The sequence below is a fragment of the Cydia splendana genome, chromosome 8 (genome assembly GCF_910591565.1).
Source record: "Cydia splendana chromosome 8, ilCydSple1.2, whole genome shotgun sequence".
In the NCBI taxonomy this organism is placed as follows: Eukaryota; Metazoa; Arthropoda; class Insecta; order Lepidoptera; family Tortricidae; genus Cydia; species Cydia splendana.
The window spans coordinates 4,111,887-4,131,276 of NC_085967.1; the positions used below are offsets into that span (position 1 = coordinate 4,111,887).

The following is a 19,390-nucleotide window of genomic DNA, read 5'->3' on the forward strand; positions in this document are numbered from 1 at the left end:
ACGGTGACATGTTTGGTGCCTGGGCGGGGCAGGGAACCTGCTGGTGGTACCGGCGATGTCGATGATCGTCTGAGGACAAACAGTGAGATAAGTATACTAAGTACTTCTAGCCTCTCTTCTTCATTAATTTATCCTAAGGTACTGGTTCAAAATGAATTCCGTATCGGCTGTAATGGTATTTCTCTGCCATGTAAAACCGATGTCATTATAAATATGGGTCTTTTTGGAAACCGATGATCTCTAAAATATGGGTCTCCTTGTTTCCCAAAAACTTTTAAATCATAATGTATTGTTTGCCCGCATTTTCGTTAGTCATAATGTATTTGGTTCAGAAACGCGTCACTTTTCAGGATTGCCATAAAACAAACCTAACCTAACCTATCTATACCTTACGAAAATCATGAAAAGTTAACGGTTTCAGTTTTAGGACTAATGATTATATGATGACTTAAAACTTTACGGGAAACAAAGGGACCCCCTAAAATATCTTATGCATGACTGTGCTTTGAATTGACCGAACCCTATGTCCCTTTTTTTGTAGGTAGGTACCTGAACGGTTATGTTCTCGTTTAAGAACAAAGAAGTCAGCTGATTTGTCACGGCTTTTCCCAACCAAGGGCAGTCACTCAACGGTTAGATGTTTGTTTTCTATTTATATCTATGAACTCGTTCACATGTGACATTTCCCGCTACGCATGTTAACTCGTAGAATACATACCTTGTAAATGATATTAATAATAATATTGTCTTCAATTATCGCAAGACTTACTTATGAAATAAAACTAATATGGAAGCGGATTACATTTGCGTATAATGAATTTAAAATACATCCCGACGTTTCGAATCCCTTAAGGGGCCCACAGATTACCAGTTCGCCGGATGATATCAGACTGTCAGTTGTCGGAACTGTCAAGTTTTGCGACTAACTGACATGCTGATATCGTCCGGCGAACTGGTAATCAGTGGGCCCCTTTACAGCTTGAATAGGCTTTCTCTTAATCTAAAATATGTATGATAATTTTTGGAAGAAACTGAAATATATAATCCGCCTTATTTGTAAATAAAAAATAATTTTTGTTTCCACTGCAACTTCAAATTAACACATTATTCAACTATTTTGTTTTATTTATCCATTTATATAGGAAAACATAGCCGCAGGTACCTCATTCGTTCAAGTAATTTACGACCTGAAAGCATAGATGTAAGTAAATTGAGGTAGATATGGTACCAGGCGCACGATCGTGAGCCATTAAATATAGGTTCCGGAACCTATATTTAGTTAGTCGTATGGGTGACGCCAACCTGTCAAGTTGTCAAAATCGTTGGATCAAATTTTAGTTTTGTCAACTATGAACGTCACACGTTTACATAAATAAAAGGTCATTGTCTGAAAGGCAGTAAATCTTTCTTCCCAAATAACATATATTTGTCGGCATAATTCAATTTAAACAATATACGACGTGTCATATGTTCCTCATAGCCGTTTTTGGCAGCAGAACGTATCGCTTCATTAGTGTTCGAGTATTTCCATCAGATATTTCATGAGGCATAAATCTAGCTAACAAATGATTCCATGCCAGGGTAAGGAGTAAATATTGCAAGATATATGGTTTGTGGAAAGTGAAGTGCAGCGACAGGTGACAGCAAACGTAGAGCCAAAAGTTGACATAATTTTCGAAATATTAGACAACTATACAGCGGAAATAAGCAAAGAAATTAGAGATAATTTTTATTTGCAATGCTTATTTTTTTATTTAATGTCGAATAGATTTTTACTTTTTGTATTTGTATAAATACATATTAAGCCTTTTTGTAAAAAGATCATTACATTTTATATCTAAGTGGCATCGTAGTTCTCTAACTAATATCATAGGCGTGTCTTGCATTTAATATAGTATGTAGTAGTACCTATGTCAAGATATTCTAAAAAATATTTTATTTTAAGAAATATACGAGTAAAAACTTCTCGTAGTACCAACATTTCAAGTTTTTACCCGACTACGGCAACGCAAAAGGACGGTTATGCTATTGACCGGTATGTATGTACACCTGTTCCCTCATAACGTCTCAAATACTCAATGTTTTTTTAAATCATGCCCTTAGTTGAAAACCGGCTGTTAACTTGTTAAGTGTGGTTCACACTATATACTAATGCACACAATATATCAAAGTGCAACAAATCATTGTTTCCGTCAGCCTAGCCGGACCGGGTGATAAATCAGCGGAACAAATGACTGAGCGAAGTATATAATGCAAGTCTAGCAAGTCTAGAAACACAGCGGCAGGTGCAAGCGCACTAATTGGGACGCTTATTAACCTAGTACCTATTAGTTTAGTATTAATAATTTTAGTTTTTAATTTTAAGTTGTAATTTTAGTTTATATTTGTTATTTTAAGTACGTACTAACAATACTATGGACCTTGTTGTCTGAAAATAAACGCATTTTATTTATTTATTTATTTATTATATGCGCAGGAGACGCCAAATCGAACTAACACCTACTACACTAACTCATTGCATTTGACTGATAAACTTATATACAGTGGAGGTAAGTACGTGGGTATTACGGGTAAAACAAAAGACATAAGCTTACTCATTCATACATATGATGATTGAATGGATTGATTATCAACTAATATTCTATATTAGCGCCTGAATAGAAGAAAACATAAAAATAATTCAGAATAAGTTAAATGCAGCATTGTGTACTTTGGTAAAAAAACGCCCAATGGATCCAGCAATTGAGCGTACTGCTGTGAAGCCTATGAAATATTTGTTAGATGTTTTCTAAATATCATGAACAATTAAGAATATATTTTTGCTATACGAATGAATAAATAAATCTCTCTCAGTAGGTATGACGTGTCTCAGTGGGACGAATGTATAGGTAACTATAGGCTGTGATGTGATGATATTGAGTAATGACGATATTAACTTGCTACGAACTGCGGCGTAGAACTCCGTCCGTAGCAAGACTGGGTCAAAAATAAAATCAAGGGGTCTCTTTTCAAACTTTAAAAATCTCATCTTTATCGGTTATTATCGTAATTGATAACATACCAACTGATATAAACGCGTCTCTAACGCACAAAATGTACGTATAGGTGCGCTTATTAGGTGATACATAGCTGACTAACTTGATCTAAAGCTCTAATTGCCCTTCAGGAAGCTGCGTTAACGTGTTTTTGTCATTGTTATGGGTTTCTGTAATAATTTTACTAATTATTTAAAAAAACATAGAATATTTAAGAGCTTGAATATTTGAGAATAATCTAAAATAAATTGGTCCTTCGAACCGGAGCGTTCCGAGCCGTAATTATTTTGAAATTTATTATAATAGAGGTAATATTTCCATTTTTCTGTCAACACGCCCTACGCCAACAGTGTAATTTACAATATATCCGTCAGCCGAGAGGTTGAATAAAAATAAACGAGACCGAGATAATAAATGGACGGGGACGGCCTTTGACGCCCTTTCAAACGTAATTTCACAAAATTAGAGTATAAATAAGTTTGATACAAATATTAGTACCTACCTTATACGTGGCGCTCGTATATTATCTGCTCAAAAGCTTAATATATTTCTGAATAAGATTCATTAAAAAATCTTTTCTTTAGTACCTATACAATTTATTGGGAATAATAATTTGCCCTAGGTGTGAAATAAAACTGCTTATTTAAAGTCTAATGATTGCAGTGATTCTCGCAAGCTTTTTTAAAGACCCGCGGTAACTACACAAGCACCCTTTCATTAGGAAAATACTACAATGTGAGCCGTTGCATCCTACACTATTTTAAACTACAAAAGCCCATTTGTATCCCTAGAACTAATTTATGTCTAGGTTGTAACTGGGAGATAGAACAGTTGTATACCGAAATATATTGTGTCTGTTTCCCCATATCTACTGAAAATTTATTTCTTTATTAATTATAAATAGGTAACGACAACTGCCGCGTCTAGAGTACCTATTTGTATCTATGTCAAAACACGTACGTACATTCGACTAATGATGAAAAATATAATCTTACTTCCTCACTAAAAATCCTAACCGAGGACAAGGGTTTGAAAAATAGCTGATTTCATTCCAATCTGCTATATTTTTCACCGTAACATTCAAGATGTTGGCAGTTATAAAATAATATGGGCGTTCTGAAATGCCATTTGTCTCATCACTGCATTGCATCTGCCTGAAGTTTCCAGTATCATTTGACCTCTACATAGTAGACCTACATTAGACGTTTAGTAGTCATTAGGCCTACGTACATAACTAGTAAGCGTAATAAGGTAACGGTTCGTCTATAAACTTACTGGAAAAATTATATAACTCGATATAAGAAATTAGGTACCTATACTCGTAGGTACCATTATTGGCCATAGGCTAATGTAGGTAATTAACCCATCAAGGCAAGGGCACATTTTTATTACCGAGTCCAGTAATAATTGTATGGTCTCCATTTGTATTTAAACTTCATTAAAATGGTGCTACAATCTAATCCTCAGAGAGCGGTCTTTACAGGTTTTCCTAACGATCATGTACGCCAACACTCGGCACACAAAGCTATTCGGATGACGGTTCTGGACGGACGCGCATATCCGTCGGCGCAAACGCACGTACGTTTCAATTATTATAAAATTTTCAATGTACTCGTAGCGTTGTTTATTATTGTACAAAGCAAAATAAAAGTGTCACATTAACGTCAATCTAGTTTATTTTTCTTCGGTCTATTTTATGCTTTTTAATAATGACTTCTTGTATCATTCATAAGACTGTGACTTCAGCGGTTAATTTAATAATAATAGGTTAGGTTTAGCTACTATTTAAGCAACAACCCGTTACCCGATATAGGACTCAAAATTTTATAAACATAGAAAGACAGAATAACGTCGACGCGCGACGTACTCTATATTTTACCCTTCCCGCTCTGTATACCGTAAATAAGTAATTATCGCACTTTTTAACACGTCACATACTTAATATCACGACAATGACTAAATCAATAATAGAAACAAAACACATACTTTTTGTCTTCTTTGTGCGTATTGTAGAGATTGAGGAACAACATTATTTTATTTTTCAGAGCGGTGTGTGCGCAACTCACGGTGTTAGGACCAGCGCGGGCGCGGCAAGACTAGATTTTTTGCGCAGAGTATGGGTTTAATTGTTGTTTTCATAAATTCATTAGGACGAATTAGAACATTCTAGTATTTACGGCTGAGCCATATATTTACATACTTACCTAGAATATTTGCTAGATGTGGCAATTGTGTTCATCATTTTCAGACTACATGCGTTCGACGAAACCGAAAGCGGTATCTCTAGCTCTAGCGCATTTGAACGAGCGAATTTGCGAATGAAAAAAAAAAACTAACCACTACCCTCTTTCTAATTAGACGTAATTTAGAGAAAAGGTCACTATCGGCAAATGTTAAAAACCCAATGAATTCAATAGGTAACAATGTATTTTTTTAAAGTATATTTTTTTAAGGTAAATAAAAGAGTTGTAGGCCGTGTAAGAACATCCTAATATTCCTATTATTAATTATACATAAAAAAGCGATTCAAATACGTGACATCCGGTTGTAGCAGGTGTAAACTATAGGAATATGATATTCATAAAAGCCTCGCTCAGTGACAGTCCCTGGCCACGCGGTGTTTACTTTACACTAGCGTCGAGAACAACTCGCAGTGACGATGCGATGGTGTGTTCTGTTCTATTTGCGCGCGGTGCTAGAAATACGCGCTTCACACGGCCCGGCTGCGTCACCGGCGCGGCCCACCCTGCCAACCGTAAGGGCAAGGTAACATGCGAGATTTGTTTTTTATTTTATTTTTGAACTGTCGGCCTAGTGGTTAGTGTGTGACTGTAATAGATGCGGGATCGAATCCCGCTGAAAGCTGTAAAGTATACGCAAAGGTTTATTTTTGTGTTCGGCCAATTGTGTGTCTTTCTATCTAGTTAGGGTACCTAAACTATTCTAATGTTTATCCCCCTCCTCTACTACTTTTTTTAAAGCAGCACTTTACTGCAAAATACCAGATTACAAGGAATCTGTTTCAGAGAGACTGAATCTGGATTTGTCTGTTGGTATACTCTACGTATGCCGCTATATTCTCCCGTAACCTCATTATTTTACAATGCTGCTGTGTCGACATTCCTTGATTTGCAAATTTTAATTGATTTTGAAGTATAAATATGGAGGAGATCATCTTATTGATTGGAAGCGTTGGTGGCCTAGCGGTAAGAGCGTGCGACTTTTCATCCGGAGGTCGCGGGTTCAAACCCCGGCTCGTACCAATGAGATTTTCGCAATTTGTGTACGAAATATCAATGATCACTGAAATATCGCTTTCGTAAAAACTAGTGCCTACGTCAATTCTTGGGTTTAGTTGTCAAGCGGACCCCAGGCTCCCATGAGCCGTGGCAAAATGCCGGGATAACGCGAGGAAGAAGAAGAGATCTTATTGTTATATTGCGACCTGGATGACCTGATTCAATCACGAACAGTAGTGATTTCCATTACAGCATATTTTCAACAGAAGCCACACGCAATGATGACATTGTATGTGTTAGTTTTTCATGATATTTTTATAGTTCTTTGAACGAATAAACTATTTTTATTCAAGGTGAATTATATCATGCGTTTTCAAGTTCAAGCAATCATAGTCTATTCGAACAAAGTTTATGGTATGGTATACCGACAATTCGATATAAAAGTATGTAAACATGTAAAACATGGTATGTAGGTATTTGTAGTAATTCGTATAAAACCCTACTCAAATGTTTTATGACTGCCAAGTCTTTTGTATTCACGAGACATCAAAGAGTTAACAATGTTTTCATTCATTAAGAGATCTTTGTTACGAATTTTCTAACGAGGTTGTAAAGTAAATGAGCTATTGTGGCGAGACGAAGTGTTATTTTCGTAAGTGTTTTTGGTCAGCATTTGTTTTCCTGAACACTTTACAGATTCCTGGACACTTTATTTGGGAAATTATTTTAAAATCTAAGTAGACAACCAGTTTTCGAGATAAAATTCACATAATTTATATAGGCTACTCAGCACGCCGTATAAATATTCGTATGTGGGAGTTAATAAATCATGAAACGTGAACAAGACACATTCTTTCATTTTGTACCTACTAAGTAGTGTGACGGTGAATTATTGATCTACTGCAGGTGGCAGTGGAAAGTAGCGTGTATTATTATTTATAACAACTGCTGTATGAAAATTCGATCGATATGGACACGTGTGTTTAGACGACAAGACTTTTGGTACTGACTTTTATATTACTCATATGATAACAGTTTAAGAACGGTGCTGGAAAGTTAGTCTTCGTTAGTTTCTAAAGAGTAGAGACCAAAAACCAAGGTGAGCAGGTTAGGTACCTACTTGACACATGTGTAATAGTATTATTGCAGCTAGAAGCCAACGAAATGATGAAATAGTAGATTGTACAACAAGGGCATAAAGTGACCCATTTTTACCCGAGGCAATTTTTCGCTTCGCTCAGACCAAAATAGTAGACGAGGGTAAAAATGGACATTTATGCCCTTGTTGTACACTCTGCTTTTCACTTCGATTGCGAGGAAAATAATTATATTTTTCACGGCAATTTACACCACGAAATTGTCGTAAAGCGAAAGAACATAATACATAACCAATTCCCGCCAACTAACTTTTTAATTTTCTTTTTAAATTTTCAACATGTGATCAGAGTTTCAGACGCTTGGTTTTCTGCCAAGTCAAACATTTCGAAGCATTTTTGAACGATAATCGACTCCTATTTTATGTGATTTACTAAATTTAATGACAGAAAATACGGATTTCTAATAAATTGTAGCAAAAATAAAATAATATAACAAGTTTTGTCATCTACACAATTTTATTGCTCAGTAAAATTGTGCAATATGTTTTAACTGTTTGGCTGTTGAGACCGATTACCTTAGTCTTAGAAGAAAATTTTACTTTTATGCTCTAGAGCATAAAATGCGATTTTATGTCGTCTACGCACGACATAAAGGTGCACTTTTTGAGCATGAGAAGTGAAAAGAACATTAATTCTGGATCTGGAAGACAATAATGAGGTCCATCTGCACTTCTGCGCTTGACATTACGAAAAAATGTAGGCTACATTTTTGGTTTGGAAAACTCATCTACTACGAGATATATACCTCATGCCGTCTACAAGCTCTTTCGTCGTTTTTAAATCTTGCGTTTGTACACTTACAGAGCAGGTCGGATGAGCAGAAAGAGTAAAGGTCTTCCTTTCTGATTGTGTATGCGCTACGTGCGTATACAAATACGAGAGTTCTTGCCCTATGAAGGTCAAGAATTAAATTGTAGTCATTATTAGACAGCCGTCTTGATGTCACGATATTCATGTGAGTGCTTACCCATTGTGCAGGTCTGTGCTGAGCTGGTCGAGCAGCGAGTCGACGGTGGGCCGCGCGGACGCCGGGCTCGCTGCGCCGTTGGTGCGCCCATAGCCGTCTGCAACAAATACAATATGATTACTACATGTTAAATATGTAGAGAATAAAATTTAAACTTACATCTCGTAAGTCGCGTTGAGGAATACTTAAGTTAGAGACAAAATATTCAAGTTCTTGAACTTCGTCAAAACGAATTATACTTTCAACTTGGAGGTAGGTACTAGGCAGTAGTACCTTGGTCACGTCGCGTTACATGATTATTTTAGAGAATAGTTCACAGAAGAGATTAGTTTTACATGTTTACTGTAACCTAACTATAAATTATAACGATACCTAGTCCTGCTACTGCATAGTGCTAAAAAAAAACAGCACATACCTACTACATAGGTATGTTTTTGTTTTTGTCTATTTTCAACCACGTAACGTTACGTACAATTGATCAATGATCATACATTTATTTTTGCAATTAATCATCAATCACAATGAAAAACAAAATAAATCATCACAATTTTGAAGAACACACCAACTGGGAAATTGTTAATTACAACTTACAAGTATGTCACCGGAAACAAAAAACCAATGTTGTAAGAGTGTGACGAGACGAGAGTCCAAGAATATTAAAAATGATGAAGGCGACAGTCAATTAGAGTTGAAACAGGTGGGTTGGGCCGTGCCAAGTCTCAGCCACTTTAACTATTTACTAGTGAGTAAACATGCTTTGTTGGGGCTATCCGGGATTAAAAAGAGTTGAGACTGATGATGATGGGCATTAAAAATCGAGGCTAATTGGAGTAATTGGTGAATTAGGTGGAATGGCGCTTGAGAAAGAGCAATCGCTAGTCTGATGCTATAATGGCACGGGAGCGTGTAATATAGATACAACACAACAGTTACAGTTTACAATAAATAAATACTTTACTTTACTTTACAACATAAAAAACAAATAATCTCCCGTTGAGTAATAGGACGATGTCTTTATCATTATTATCATTATCATATTTTTTTTCTACAGCCTGTTACCTATACCTGCTCAATGCTGGGCTTAACTTACACACATTTTCGAATACATACATACTTCACTAGACGTGATCCGTAAAGCTATGGAGTAAGGAGAAATGAGTCATGTTATGAGGTTTTAAGTACGTACGTAGGGCTCCAACGTTAGTCCTACTGTGCTAGGATTGGGTCGGTGGTATCCTTGTTGTTAACTATTGATAACAGAAAAAAATGTACAGTAGGTCAGGATTCGCTAGCATAACCAACAGAATTTGCTACAAATTTACTACGTATTCATTGCCAACCGTCTTAAAGTAGTCCAACGTCAATTGAGTTTCATGGACGCTTCGCTGCACTCAATTCCACAACTGACTCACCAGAATCAAACGTGTCATCTATATTGCAGCGTAATAACATCACAAAATCCACTATATTCGAAATATAATGCACGCTTTAGAAGCTCCGAGACTAATTTTCCATGAAATATGTTCTTGATGAATGCGAGACGAGTCAATGTCATGTCTCCATTTTACTGTCAAAACCGTGCCAGGGCTATCATTGCTCTTGCTTGTTCAAAATTACTAGTATAATTGTAATCCTCAATGGCATAGAAATGTAATGGTCTTGGAGCTCACGCTCAAATTAGTTCACTGGATGCAAGTGATTGTTCAATGGGGGCTATAATATCCCAGATGTCGTTCGTTACGCTTCTCATAGCGCAAGATTAGTGGATACAGGATATAGTTTTCGCCCCATTTGATGAAGTATAAGTAGTCTGCTACTTAAACTTATATAAACTATGTCATTTTTAGTGTACCGCGAACAAAGTTTTGTTATTGAGTTATATTATGTACCTAGTTACGTATGTCTTATGTTGGCACGCTCTGCATCCAAAACGGTTTGATAATATTTATGTTGAATTCGTCTCAGTTGTAGGGACATAATATTTACAGGATGGCACAAAAATACGTTGTCAATTTTTTTACTAAGGTACCTCTATATTGTTAAAAATTCGTTGTAAGTATTTAGACAGGATTTTTTGCATATTTATTATAGTTTCCTAGTATCGTTGTGATAGAAGTGCAGCTGTTCTCGTTTGAAACTGATTGTGAAAATGTAAGGGATTTGTAGAATCAACGTTAAGAGCGTTTGTTAGCGCATGCCAGTGTCATGTTTACGTGTGTTTGTGGGCTCTTTATTGGCTATTTTAGTGAATTTAGTTATTGACAATAAAACAGTAGCCATAAAATGCTGTTTAATACTATGTTGCGGCCTTATGCTACATACAGTTTCATAACATTCATGACAGGAGGGTCATATCTCAATTTTAGATGTCAATTTATCCCAGGGTGGCCCAAAAGACGTTGGCAAAGATTTTTTAGGAATATTTTTCTTACAAATCTTTTACAAAATGTAATTAAAAATGAAAACTACAATAATATAACTAAAACAAAACGAATTAGGATATTCTGATTTAGATTTGATTTATAAGCGCAAGCGCAGTAAAAAAAGTATCAACTTATTTTTGGACCAGCACTCTGTATTTAGCGATTAAAATATTAGGTACGTTTTCACATTTTCAATTAGCTTTCGAGCAGGGAGCAGTGAACACATTTTTTTACAATACAGTAATATAGATATATACAAATCGATTCCAATCCGTCTACTGAGCCAAACCCTCAGGGCATTATCGCATTTTAACAAAAACATAGCATACCGCCAGAGTGTGAAAGTCATCTTTCAGCACATGTAAAATCAATGTTAACATGGTTGGCACACCGATGTTCTATTTCTGAGTTGTTGTTCACAAACTTTGCCGACCATTATAGAGGGACCAGTGAAGTCTGACTAAAGCGGTATCCAGACGGAATGATCAAATCGGTCGATCGGTTGGAGATGGACGCCAATTTAATCACCAATTTTAGATTTATGGTGATATTAGAGCCCTCTAAATTGAAAAAATGCCCCAGTACAGAAATACTGGCGTCACAAATTGGTATTCTTGCGTCCGCGCCTCATTTTATCGGTAATATCGGTCATTATCGGCGGTTGAATTCGGCGAGCCAAATTGGCGTTTGCGTCCGCGTGTCCTGATTCGATCGGGCAATTTAATCAGATTGGCGAAAATTTTACTAATCTGGATAGAGTCAGACCAAGAAAAGTCTACAGCGGATTTGATAGCCCACGCAGTGCAAGTATTATTTTAAACGTCAAACTTCTATGAAATTATGACGTATAAATGACACTGCGATGGCTATCAAAATCGCTGCAGACTTTTCGTGGCTTAACTCTACACCTAAACTCTTACAGTGAAGTCTGACTGAGTGAATGTCTCTTAGTACAGCACAGCCCGAGATCCCGACCCAGCTTTTAAGGAGGTCGTGACGTTTGTAAGCACTACCTACTGAATGGACACATGCAAGTAGGTGGTGGCCTTTAATGCAGTCTCATTGCGGAATATTAGGTCTACGGTGCTCACCACTCTTTTTTAAAAGATGAGATGGGATCGATGAGATAAGGTAGTAAACCTTGTAGCTACAGCTACTATACTTAGCTAACAACCCTAGAGAAGTAAGGAAGAAACCAAATGACGAGTTAGTGGTCAGAAACGAGATTAGCTTCAGTGATTATTAGAGTCCTCCTTGGCCAATGCCAAGCCTTGCCTTGCCAGGCCTTGGCCTTGGCCAAGGTTGCCAATGTTTTGTATCAACTCTGAAGTATCAAGAGGCCATAATTAACATTTCTTTCATTAAAAAGTCTATACATGCACCTGCATGTATAGACCCCTGTCCACCTGGGCTGCAGTTGTTTAAGCTCAGGATCAAACTATACTGGAACAATCTGGCATTCAGGACAATGTTTTGTGAACTCTGCGCGGAAGCAGCGACCTTGCGCGTACGTCGGTGTCGTGGTAAATGTATGAAATTTCGGTGTTATAATGGGGGATGCTGTCACATCAGCGTGATAGGATAAATTACACGCAGGTGCTGATGTTTTCATTATTACAAAGTCTTCAATAATGTATAGTCATATCACGTTTCATTTTGCACTTTGTATGTGACACAGATGACGTAGGTAATGTCAGCCTGACAAGTGACGCTGTCACTTTACCAGAGTTTAGCATGATAGGATGAATTATGTATTATTGGTGTTGATGTTTTCACTACGACAATGTTTGCCATGTTGCAGTGGCGTATCACAAATTTTCTGTTCACTTAGTATTTATTATGATGTTATGCGAACGTCACCTAAGCATTTATGATAGGATGAATTATACGCAGGTGTTAATGCTTTCATTTATTACAATGTTAATATTGTGGAAGTAGCTTGACCACTATTTTTCTTACGAACTTCGCATTTTACACTAATTTCCCCTAGGAAGGTAAGTAATTTTATGAGGCTGCTAAATTAGTATGATTATGATAGGACGAATTTTACTTGAAGCGTTGCAATATGACCACATCTCGTCATATGCAAGGAGTGTTTACGTATTAAGTATTTTAGCGTGAAGTAGAATATTCTTTTATAATTAAGTTTTCTAAAATTATAAATAGCCTAAGAACTCATATCTTTTAGTGCGTGTAACTCGACATGTACAAATGTATGATAGCCTGAACTATAACGAGGATACAGATCTAAGATCAAAAGCTAATCTTATTCGCACAGTTAGTCTGTTTACTTTCAGCTCTTTCATGAAATAATAACATTTATTTCAGATGATACACGGGTGCTTTTCGCATAAAATGCTAGTCGGTTGCTAATTTTTGAAAGTAAATATTCTGAATGCACTGACTCACGGAATATCATGATTTATTCCTAGTCGTTTATATTCGGGCGTTGTATTAATTTTACTCAAGATACTGAGCGTACATTAAAATTAGAGATGTAACGTGTTTTGTCGATACCGATACCTATTCTACAACTATTTTAGAAAATTATCAGAGATAGGTTCCAAATTTTTTTCGTGTAATAGCTATGCTTGAACTTGCCGTGTTGCTGTATTGCTTGCTGTTTGAGTAGGCCAAATCTTGAAAGCTAAATTAGAACAACTCCTGACATTCGATTGGGCTCAATTTTGGAGCACTTAAGGCCAAGCCACACCGGATGCGTATGCGTAGACGTGCACGTGCACGTACGCGTCCCGATGCGTTGTATAATACGAAAACTCATACGAGAGGACACACCGCTTGCGTGACGTGTGCGTGACGTGCGCGTACGCGTGACTTGCACGCAACGCAGCTCCGACGAGACAAACCGGCTGCGTGCTGCGTGCACGCGTCCACGCACCGGAGCGGCAACGTCGCTTCGTTGCGTGCAGTGATGACGTTGTGTTTAACTGCGTTCCCTATAAGAGGGCGAACCGAGCAGGTTCGGACACGCACAGCTCGGTGCTGCATAGGTGCTGTGCGTGTACACGCGCAGCTCGCTTGTATTTATTTACAACTCGGCCGGTGCGCGTGCTGGTTTTTAATATGGATTCAGTGATAAAAGAAAAACTAATTAATATATTCGTCAATACGAATGTATATTTACAACATATAGCACAAAGATTCCAAAAAAATACGTCTTATAAAAATTTGGCCTGTGGGAACAAATCGATGTTAGGTACTAATAATACTATTGGAAAACAAGGTTGTTGTATTGTGAACTTAATAATAATATTATGTACTCTGAATTATCTCGATTCAAATATGAGACATTTTTTTCCTCTAATTGCAATGTCGGCATTCTGTGAGCTGCTTCCATTTGCAACAGGAGTATAATAGAATAGAATACCATTTATTTCAGTATAAGTAACAGTATAATAACATGATGTACTGTCGCAGGAGTGTATTTTATTTTACTGCACGCATGACCGAGCTGCAGCGTGCGCTTGCGTGACGTGTACAGCACACTGCGTGGCGTGCGCTGCGTGACGTGCGCGTCACCCGGTGTGACAGGGGTGCTGCGCACGTCTACGCTTACGTCGACGCACACGTGCTGCACACGCAGCCGGTGTGGCTCGGCCTTTATGGAGGACCGTGACATATAAATGGCAATGTCATGATGGCAAGCTGTTTTAAACACTTAGATGCTGCTCGTTTAAAGAAAAACTATCCATTGTATTTTTTTTACGCTTTGTCAATGTCGTTTACACATCCGACGATAATTTTTGATATCATTTTATTAAAATAGAATCGGAAGAATTGAGAAACTCCTCCTTTTTTAAATTCGATTAATAAACGGGTACCAATATCTGTAATATTGGTACTTATCAATATCGAAATTGTAGGTCACATCCCTAATTAAAATTAAATAGGACAAACTGAAACTTATTGGCAGGATGACTTAAGTAGTTCACTGATGTTACATTTCTATCTGTTATTCAATAAAAAAAATTGTTCACTGATGTTATTTCAGATCCCTCATTTCCCGGTTATGAGGATATATATAATACTTGTTTACATGCTGATTTTTATAGCTAGGCATTTAATGGTAAATAAACGTTTTACCTTCCGTATTCACTGTGCGTATTGGTTAGATAGTAATTTTAAATAAATGGGCAATACCGATATTGGAACCTATCAATGTCGATACCGTAACATTAACATCCCTAATTAAAATAGGACAAACAAACTGAAACTGATTGGCAGGAAAGATGTATTGACTTAGTTCACTGATGTTATTTCAGATCGCTCACAGCCCGGTTATGAGGATATAGGTATATGTATGTAACTTATTTACATGTTGATATTTTTAGCTGGGCATTTGTAAATTAATGTTTTACAGATCTAGTGCATAATTATTTTCCTTCGCTAGCTACGCTATTTCAGTCAGTCTCGGCACAAAAAGTACTGAGGTTGACTGAAGTAGCATGACAAATACGAACGTTCCGAGCAAATACGATGGAAAACAATTATGCACTACATCTGTAGGTACCTTCTGTGATAACTGTGAGCTTAGGGATAGACCGTCATTTCGAATTATATGATATGATCAGTGGTTCTGCCGTAGCCGGACTGTCCCGTCGAGTATTACGTCGTGTCGCCACCGTGCACCGTAGCAAGTCAGTGGCCGAGTGGCAATAGCCGGACTGTCCCGTCGAGTGTGTGGCCACCGTGCACCGTAGCAAGTTGCTGTTGTACTTTATGTGTGGTTACTATAGCTACAAGCACTAACCTCTTTCACTAGTGGGAGTCTTGTCACCATAGCTGCCATATCTCGCATTGCTCAGGTCATCGAGTAGGGTGTCCAACTCGGACAGATTCCCGCAACCTCCCGTCGTCCGTCCGTAGCCGGACTGTCCCGTCGAGTACGGCGTGTGGCCACTGTGCACCGTAGCAAGTTGCTGTTGTACTGTATGTGTGGTCACTATAGCTACAAGCACTAACCTCTTTCACTAGTGGGAGTCTTGTCACCATAGCTGCCATATCTCGCGTTGCTCAGGTCATCGAGTAGGGTGTCCAACTCGGAGAGATTCCCGCGACCTCCCGTCGTCCGTCCGTAGCCGGACTGTCCCGTCGAGTACGGTGTGTGGCCACCGTGCACCGCAGCAAGTTGCTGTTGTACTGTATGGGTGGTTACTATAGCTACAAGCACTAACCTCTTTCACTAGTGGGAGTCTTGTCACCATAGCTGCCATATCTCGCGTTGCTCAGGTCATCGAGTAGAGTGTCCAACTCGGAGAGATTCCCGCGACCTCCCGTCGTCCTGCCGTAGCCGGACTGTCCCGTCGAGTACGGTGTGTGGCCACCGTGCACCGTAGCAAGTTGCTGTTGTACTGTATGTGTGGTTACTATAGCTACAGGCACTAACCTCTTTCACTAGTGGGAGTCTTGTCACCATAGCTGCCATATCTCGCGTTGCTCAGGTCATCGAGTAGGGTGTCCAACTCGGAGAGATTCCCGCGACCTCCCGTCGTCCGTCCGTAGCCGGACTGTCCCGTCGAGTACGGCGTGTGGCCACCGTAGCCGGATGTACTGTTGGTGTACTTTACTGGGATGACCTTTTCTAGTGAGCCCGTGTTCTGGTATGTTGGCTGTGGACAAGAGATTTTGTTAGATATCTTGTTTTGGTGGTATTATCTATTAATATCTGTATTACTATTACAGTAGGATCACAAGAATCACAAGAAATAATTTTGTTGTGTTGCAGCAGCGAAAAGAAAGTTACTACATTACAAGGAATATGGGGAGGGTTTTGTTCTTGTTGTTTTGAAAACTTCATGTTTTTTAAATATTTCATGGTACCTACACGCCATAAAACTGATGACATCTGCGAGAAAGAATATTCTAGCAATGGTGATGAATTACCTACTCTTACTCATAATACATTTTAAGCGATTCATAAAAATAAAATTGTGTGCAGCATGACACACTGCGGCAACTAAAATATCAGTATCATGAATTTGCATTTCATTTCTCTGCCGTACAATATTAAATTCTACTCTTGTTGTCTGTCTCAAATTAAATTATATACTTAATGTGCAGCACTGCACACGTTGTCGGATGTGCAAAAATAATTCTACATTTTCCTTATGTTCAGTTCTTCAAACGTTCTACAGCCAGCTCTGATCTGACGTCACACGCGCGAATTGGTTGCAAACTCGTGCGCACAACAGCTATCGATCGTAAATCATGGCCCGAATATACAGGGTGGCTATTCAGAAAACTCACTGCTACTGTAAGACCGTAGTACAGCAAGACTGCTGTACTGTAAGAATCTAAGACCACTTTAAATTGGCCCCTGATAAAGCTGTCTTGTTATGGATCTCATACCTTATTCATAGTATAGACGAGCTCGTACATCGATAGAAAACGATTTGTGAATAAATAAACAAGGTAAGATATATGGTTCAATGAGAAATAAGAAACAGTCTTTGGAACAACACCATTAAGCTGTGTAAACATTTAGTAAGCGTAATGGAGATATTATTAATGTTTTTAAGTTTGAGTATCTCGAAAAGGCAATTATGAGTATTGGGTATTGAATAGTGGCGAGGCCCCACAAAAAACAATAGTCGTGTATAGACATATGAAAGTTATTATCTTATTATATCTGTAAGTTTGAGACGCCAATGATACAGATGGTAATTTGGACCTATAAATGTCATAAAAATATATGACGAATCGGAACGTAAGTATACCTCAACCAGTGGCGTAGCTAGGGGGGGGCGGCGGGGGCGGCCCGCCCCGGGTGTCACCCATTTGGGGGGTGACACCCGACCGTGAACATCAGTAGTGCCATCTATAAAAATTCGTAAAACTGTGGCAGATTGCACAACCGCCATTAAGGAAATAATATACAACATGCCCACGAGGAACCCGAGAGATTTAGACAGAATATTCCTGATCATATTTAAAGACTAAAATGTCCTATAAACTGTTTTGGAATTCGCCTAGTTTCATAGTCCAGTAGCACCAGCATAGCAATGTACAAATTGCAGAACATTCCCAAAAAGCGGAAACGTTCTCGAGAATGTTCTCAGAACATGGAAATTATTGTTCCGCCATCTTGGATTTTTTCCAAAAAATACTTTTTTTTGACATAGGAATCCAGAGACCTCTATCTCCCGCCATGCCAAATCTCAGCGCGCTCGCACCAACTTGAAAAAAATTAAAAAAAAAGTCGGCCATTTTTTTTTTAATGCAGTTTGTTTTGTCTCGGGGCCCTCTATGACATTTGGTCGAGCACCCCCCACCTATCACGCACCGTTTAAAAGTTGCCATACAAAATAAAAGTGGCCAGTTTTCCCGCAATTGTAGCATTTTTCCAAAAAAACAATTTTTGATAGGTATTTAGGGGATCCCGAGATTCCGTGGCCAAAATTTCAGCGCGCTACTGCAAACTTGAAAAAATTTTAAAAAAAAGTCGGCCATATTAAAAAAAAAACATGGCGGCGTCAATATGACATTTGGTCGAGCACCCCCCACCTAGGTCTGACCGTTTGGCCGGGCCGTCATACATTTTTCTGACCGGAAGCGGTAGACCAAAAGTCGGAATTTTCTGGGGGTAAGGATACTTACACACACCTAAACCTAAACTATCGTTTTACACCTAAACTATCGTGAATATTCATGGTATAAACTACGATAAATAAATAAATTCTCGTTCTCGAGAACATTCTCAGAAGTTACCGAGAAATTCTCATGTGGAAAGTTTCGCAACTTTGGAAAGTTTTTTTTTAATTATGTGATTATTTCTGTAATTGAAAAAAAAAAGTTAAAATTATTTTTGGGTGTCAGTTTTACAAATTATAGCATTTACATTTTATGTACAAAAAATCGAAAAACGAGAAATTCTCATGTTTCCACATGAGAATTTTATTTTGGCGGAATTGACGTAAACTCTTTTAGTATTTTTTCCTTATTTTGGCCTCATGCAGAAATGCATGGTTAAAATCTCTCGGGGTTCCTGGTATGTAACAATAATATGTTGGTGCCTCGTAGGTTTTTTTATTCAGAAAGTTTTTTTTAATTATGTGATTATTTCTGTAATTGAGAAGCTATGTCACTATTTCTAATTGGGTGACTCTGGACTATTTGAAATTCATTGTGAAATGGGATTTTACAGAATCTCTTTGAAATCGTGCACTTGGCAAAAAAAGTTTTTAATTTTTTTTTAACGTAAATTATTTGTATATCTTTCACGGGACAATAATGACTCGGACCTTTGGGAGGCGTGCGCGGAGCCCAGGCCAACATGTAGACCCTTATGACACTTATGAAATGTGGGTTACATTACACCGAGCGGATGCTGTCCTTGCCCGTGTCATAGAATGCGCGCAGAGGCAACACCCGCCAGGGTGTGGACTATTGAGAGTTCATGGAATCTAAAATGAAAGCGATGGAGTAAATTGTGAGCTATGGAATATTATACGTAATTTTATAATTGTAAAATATTAAACATATTTTTCAATTTTGATTGAATTTTGGGGTGACACCCACAATTTCCGCCCCGGGTGCCACCCATGCTAGC

General features: G+C 38.1%; 1 protein-coding gene across 1 annotated transcript in view; it reads right to left on the reverse strand.

Moving 5' to 3' along the window:
* Positions 1–8,394: 8,394 nt before the first annotated feature.
* The window catches only part of LOC134793042 (hornerin-like), a 55,773-nt gene continuing 44,777 nt past the window's right edge, over positions 8,395–19,390 (reverse strand). Inside the window, exons 4-7 of the mRNA XM_063764565.1 lie at positions 16,229–16,451; positions 16,017–16,193; positions 15,805–15,981; positions 8,395–8,495 (exon numbers count right to left, since the gene is read on the reverse strand). Coding sequence (XP_063620635.1) covers positions 8,395–8,495; positions 15,805–15,981; positions 16,017–16,193; positions 16,229–16,451 — 678 coding nt within the window. The remainder of the gene's footprint in view (positions 8,496–15,804; positions 15,982–16,016; positions 16,194–16,228; positions 16,452–19,390) is intronic.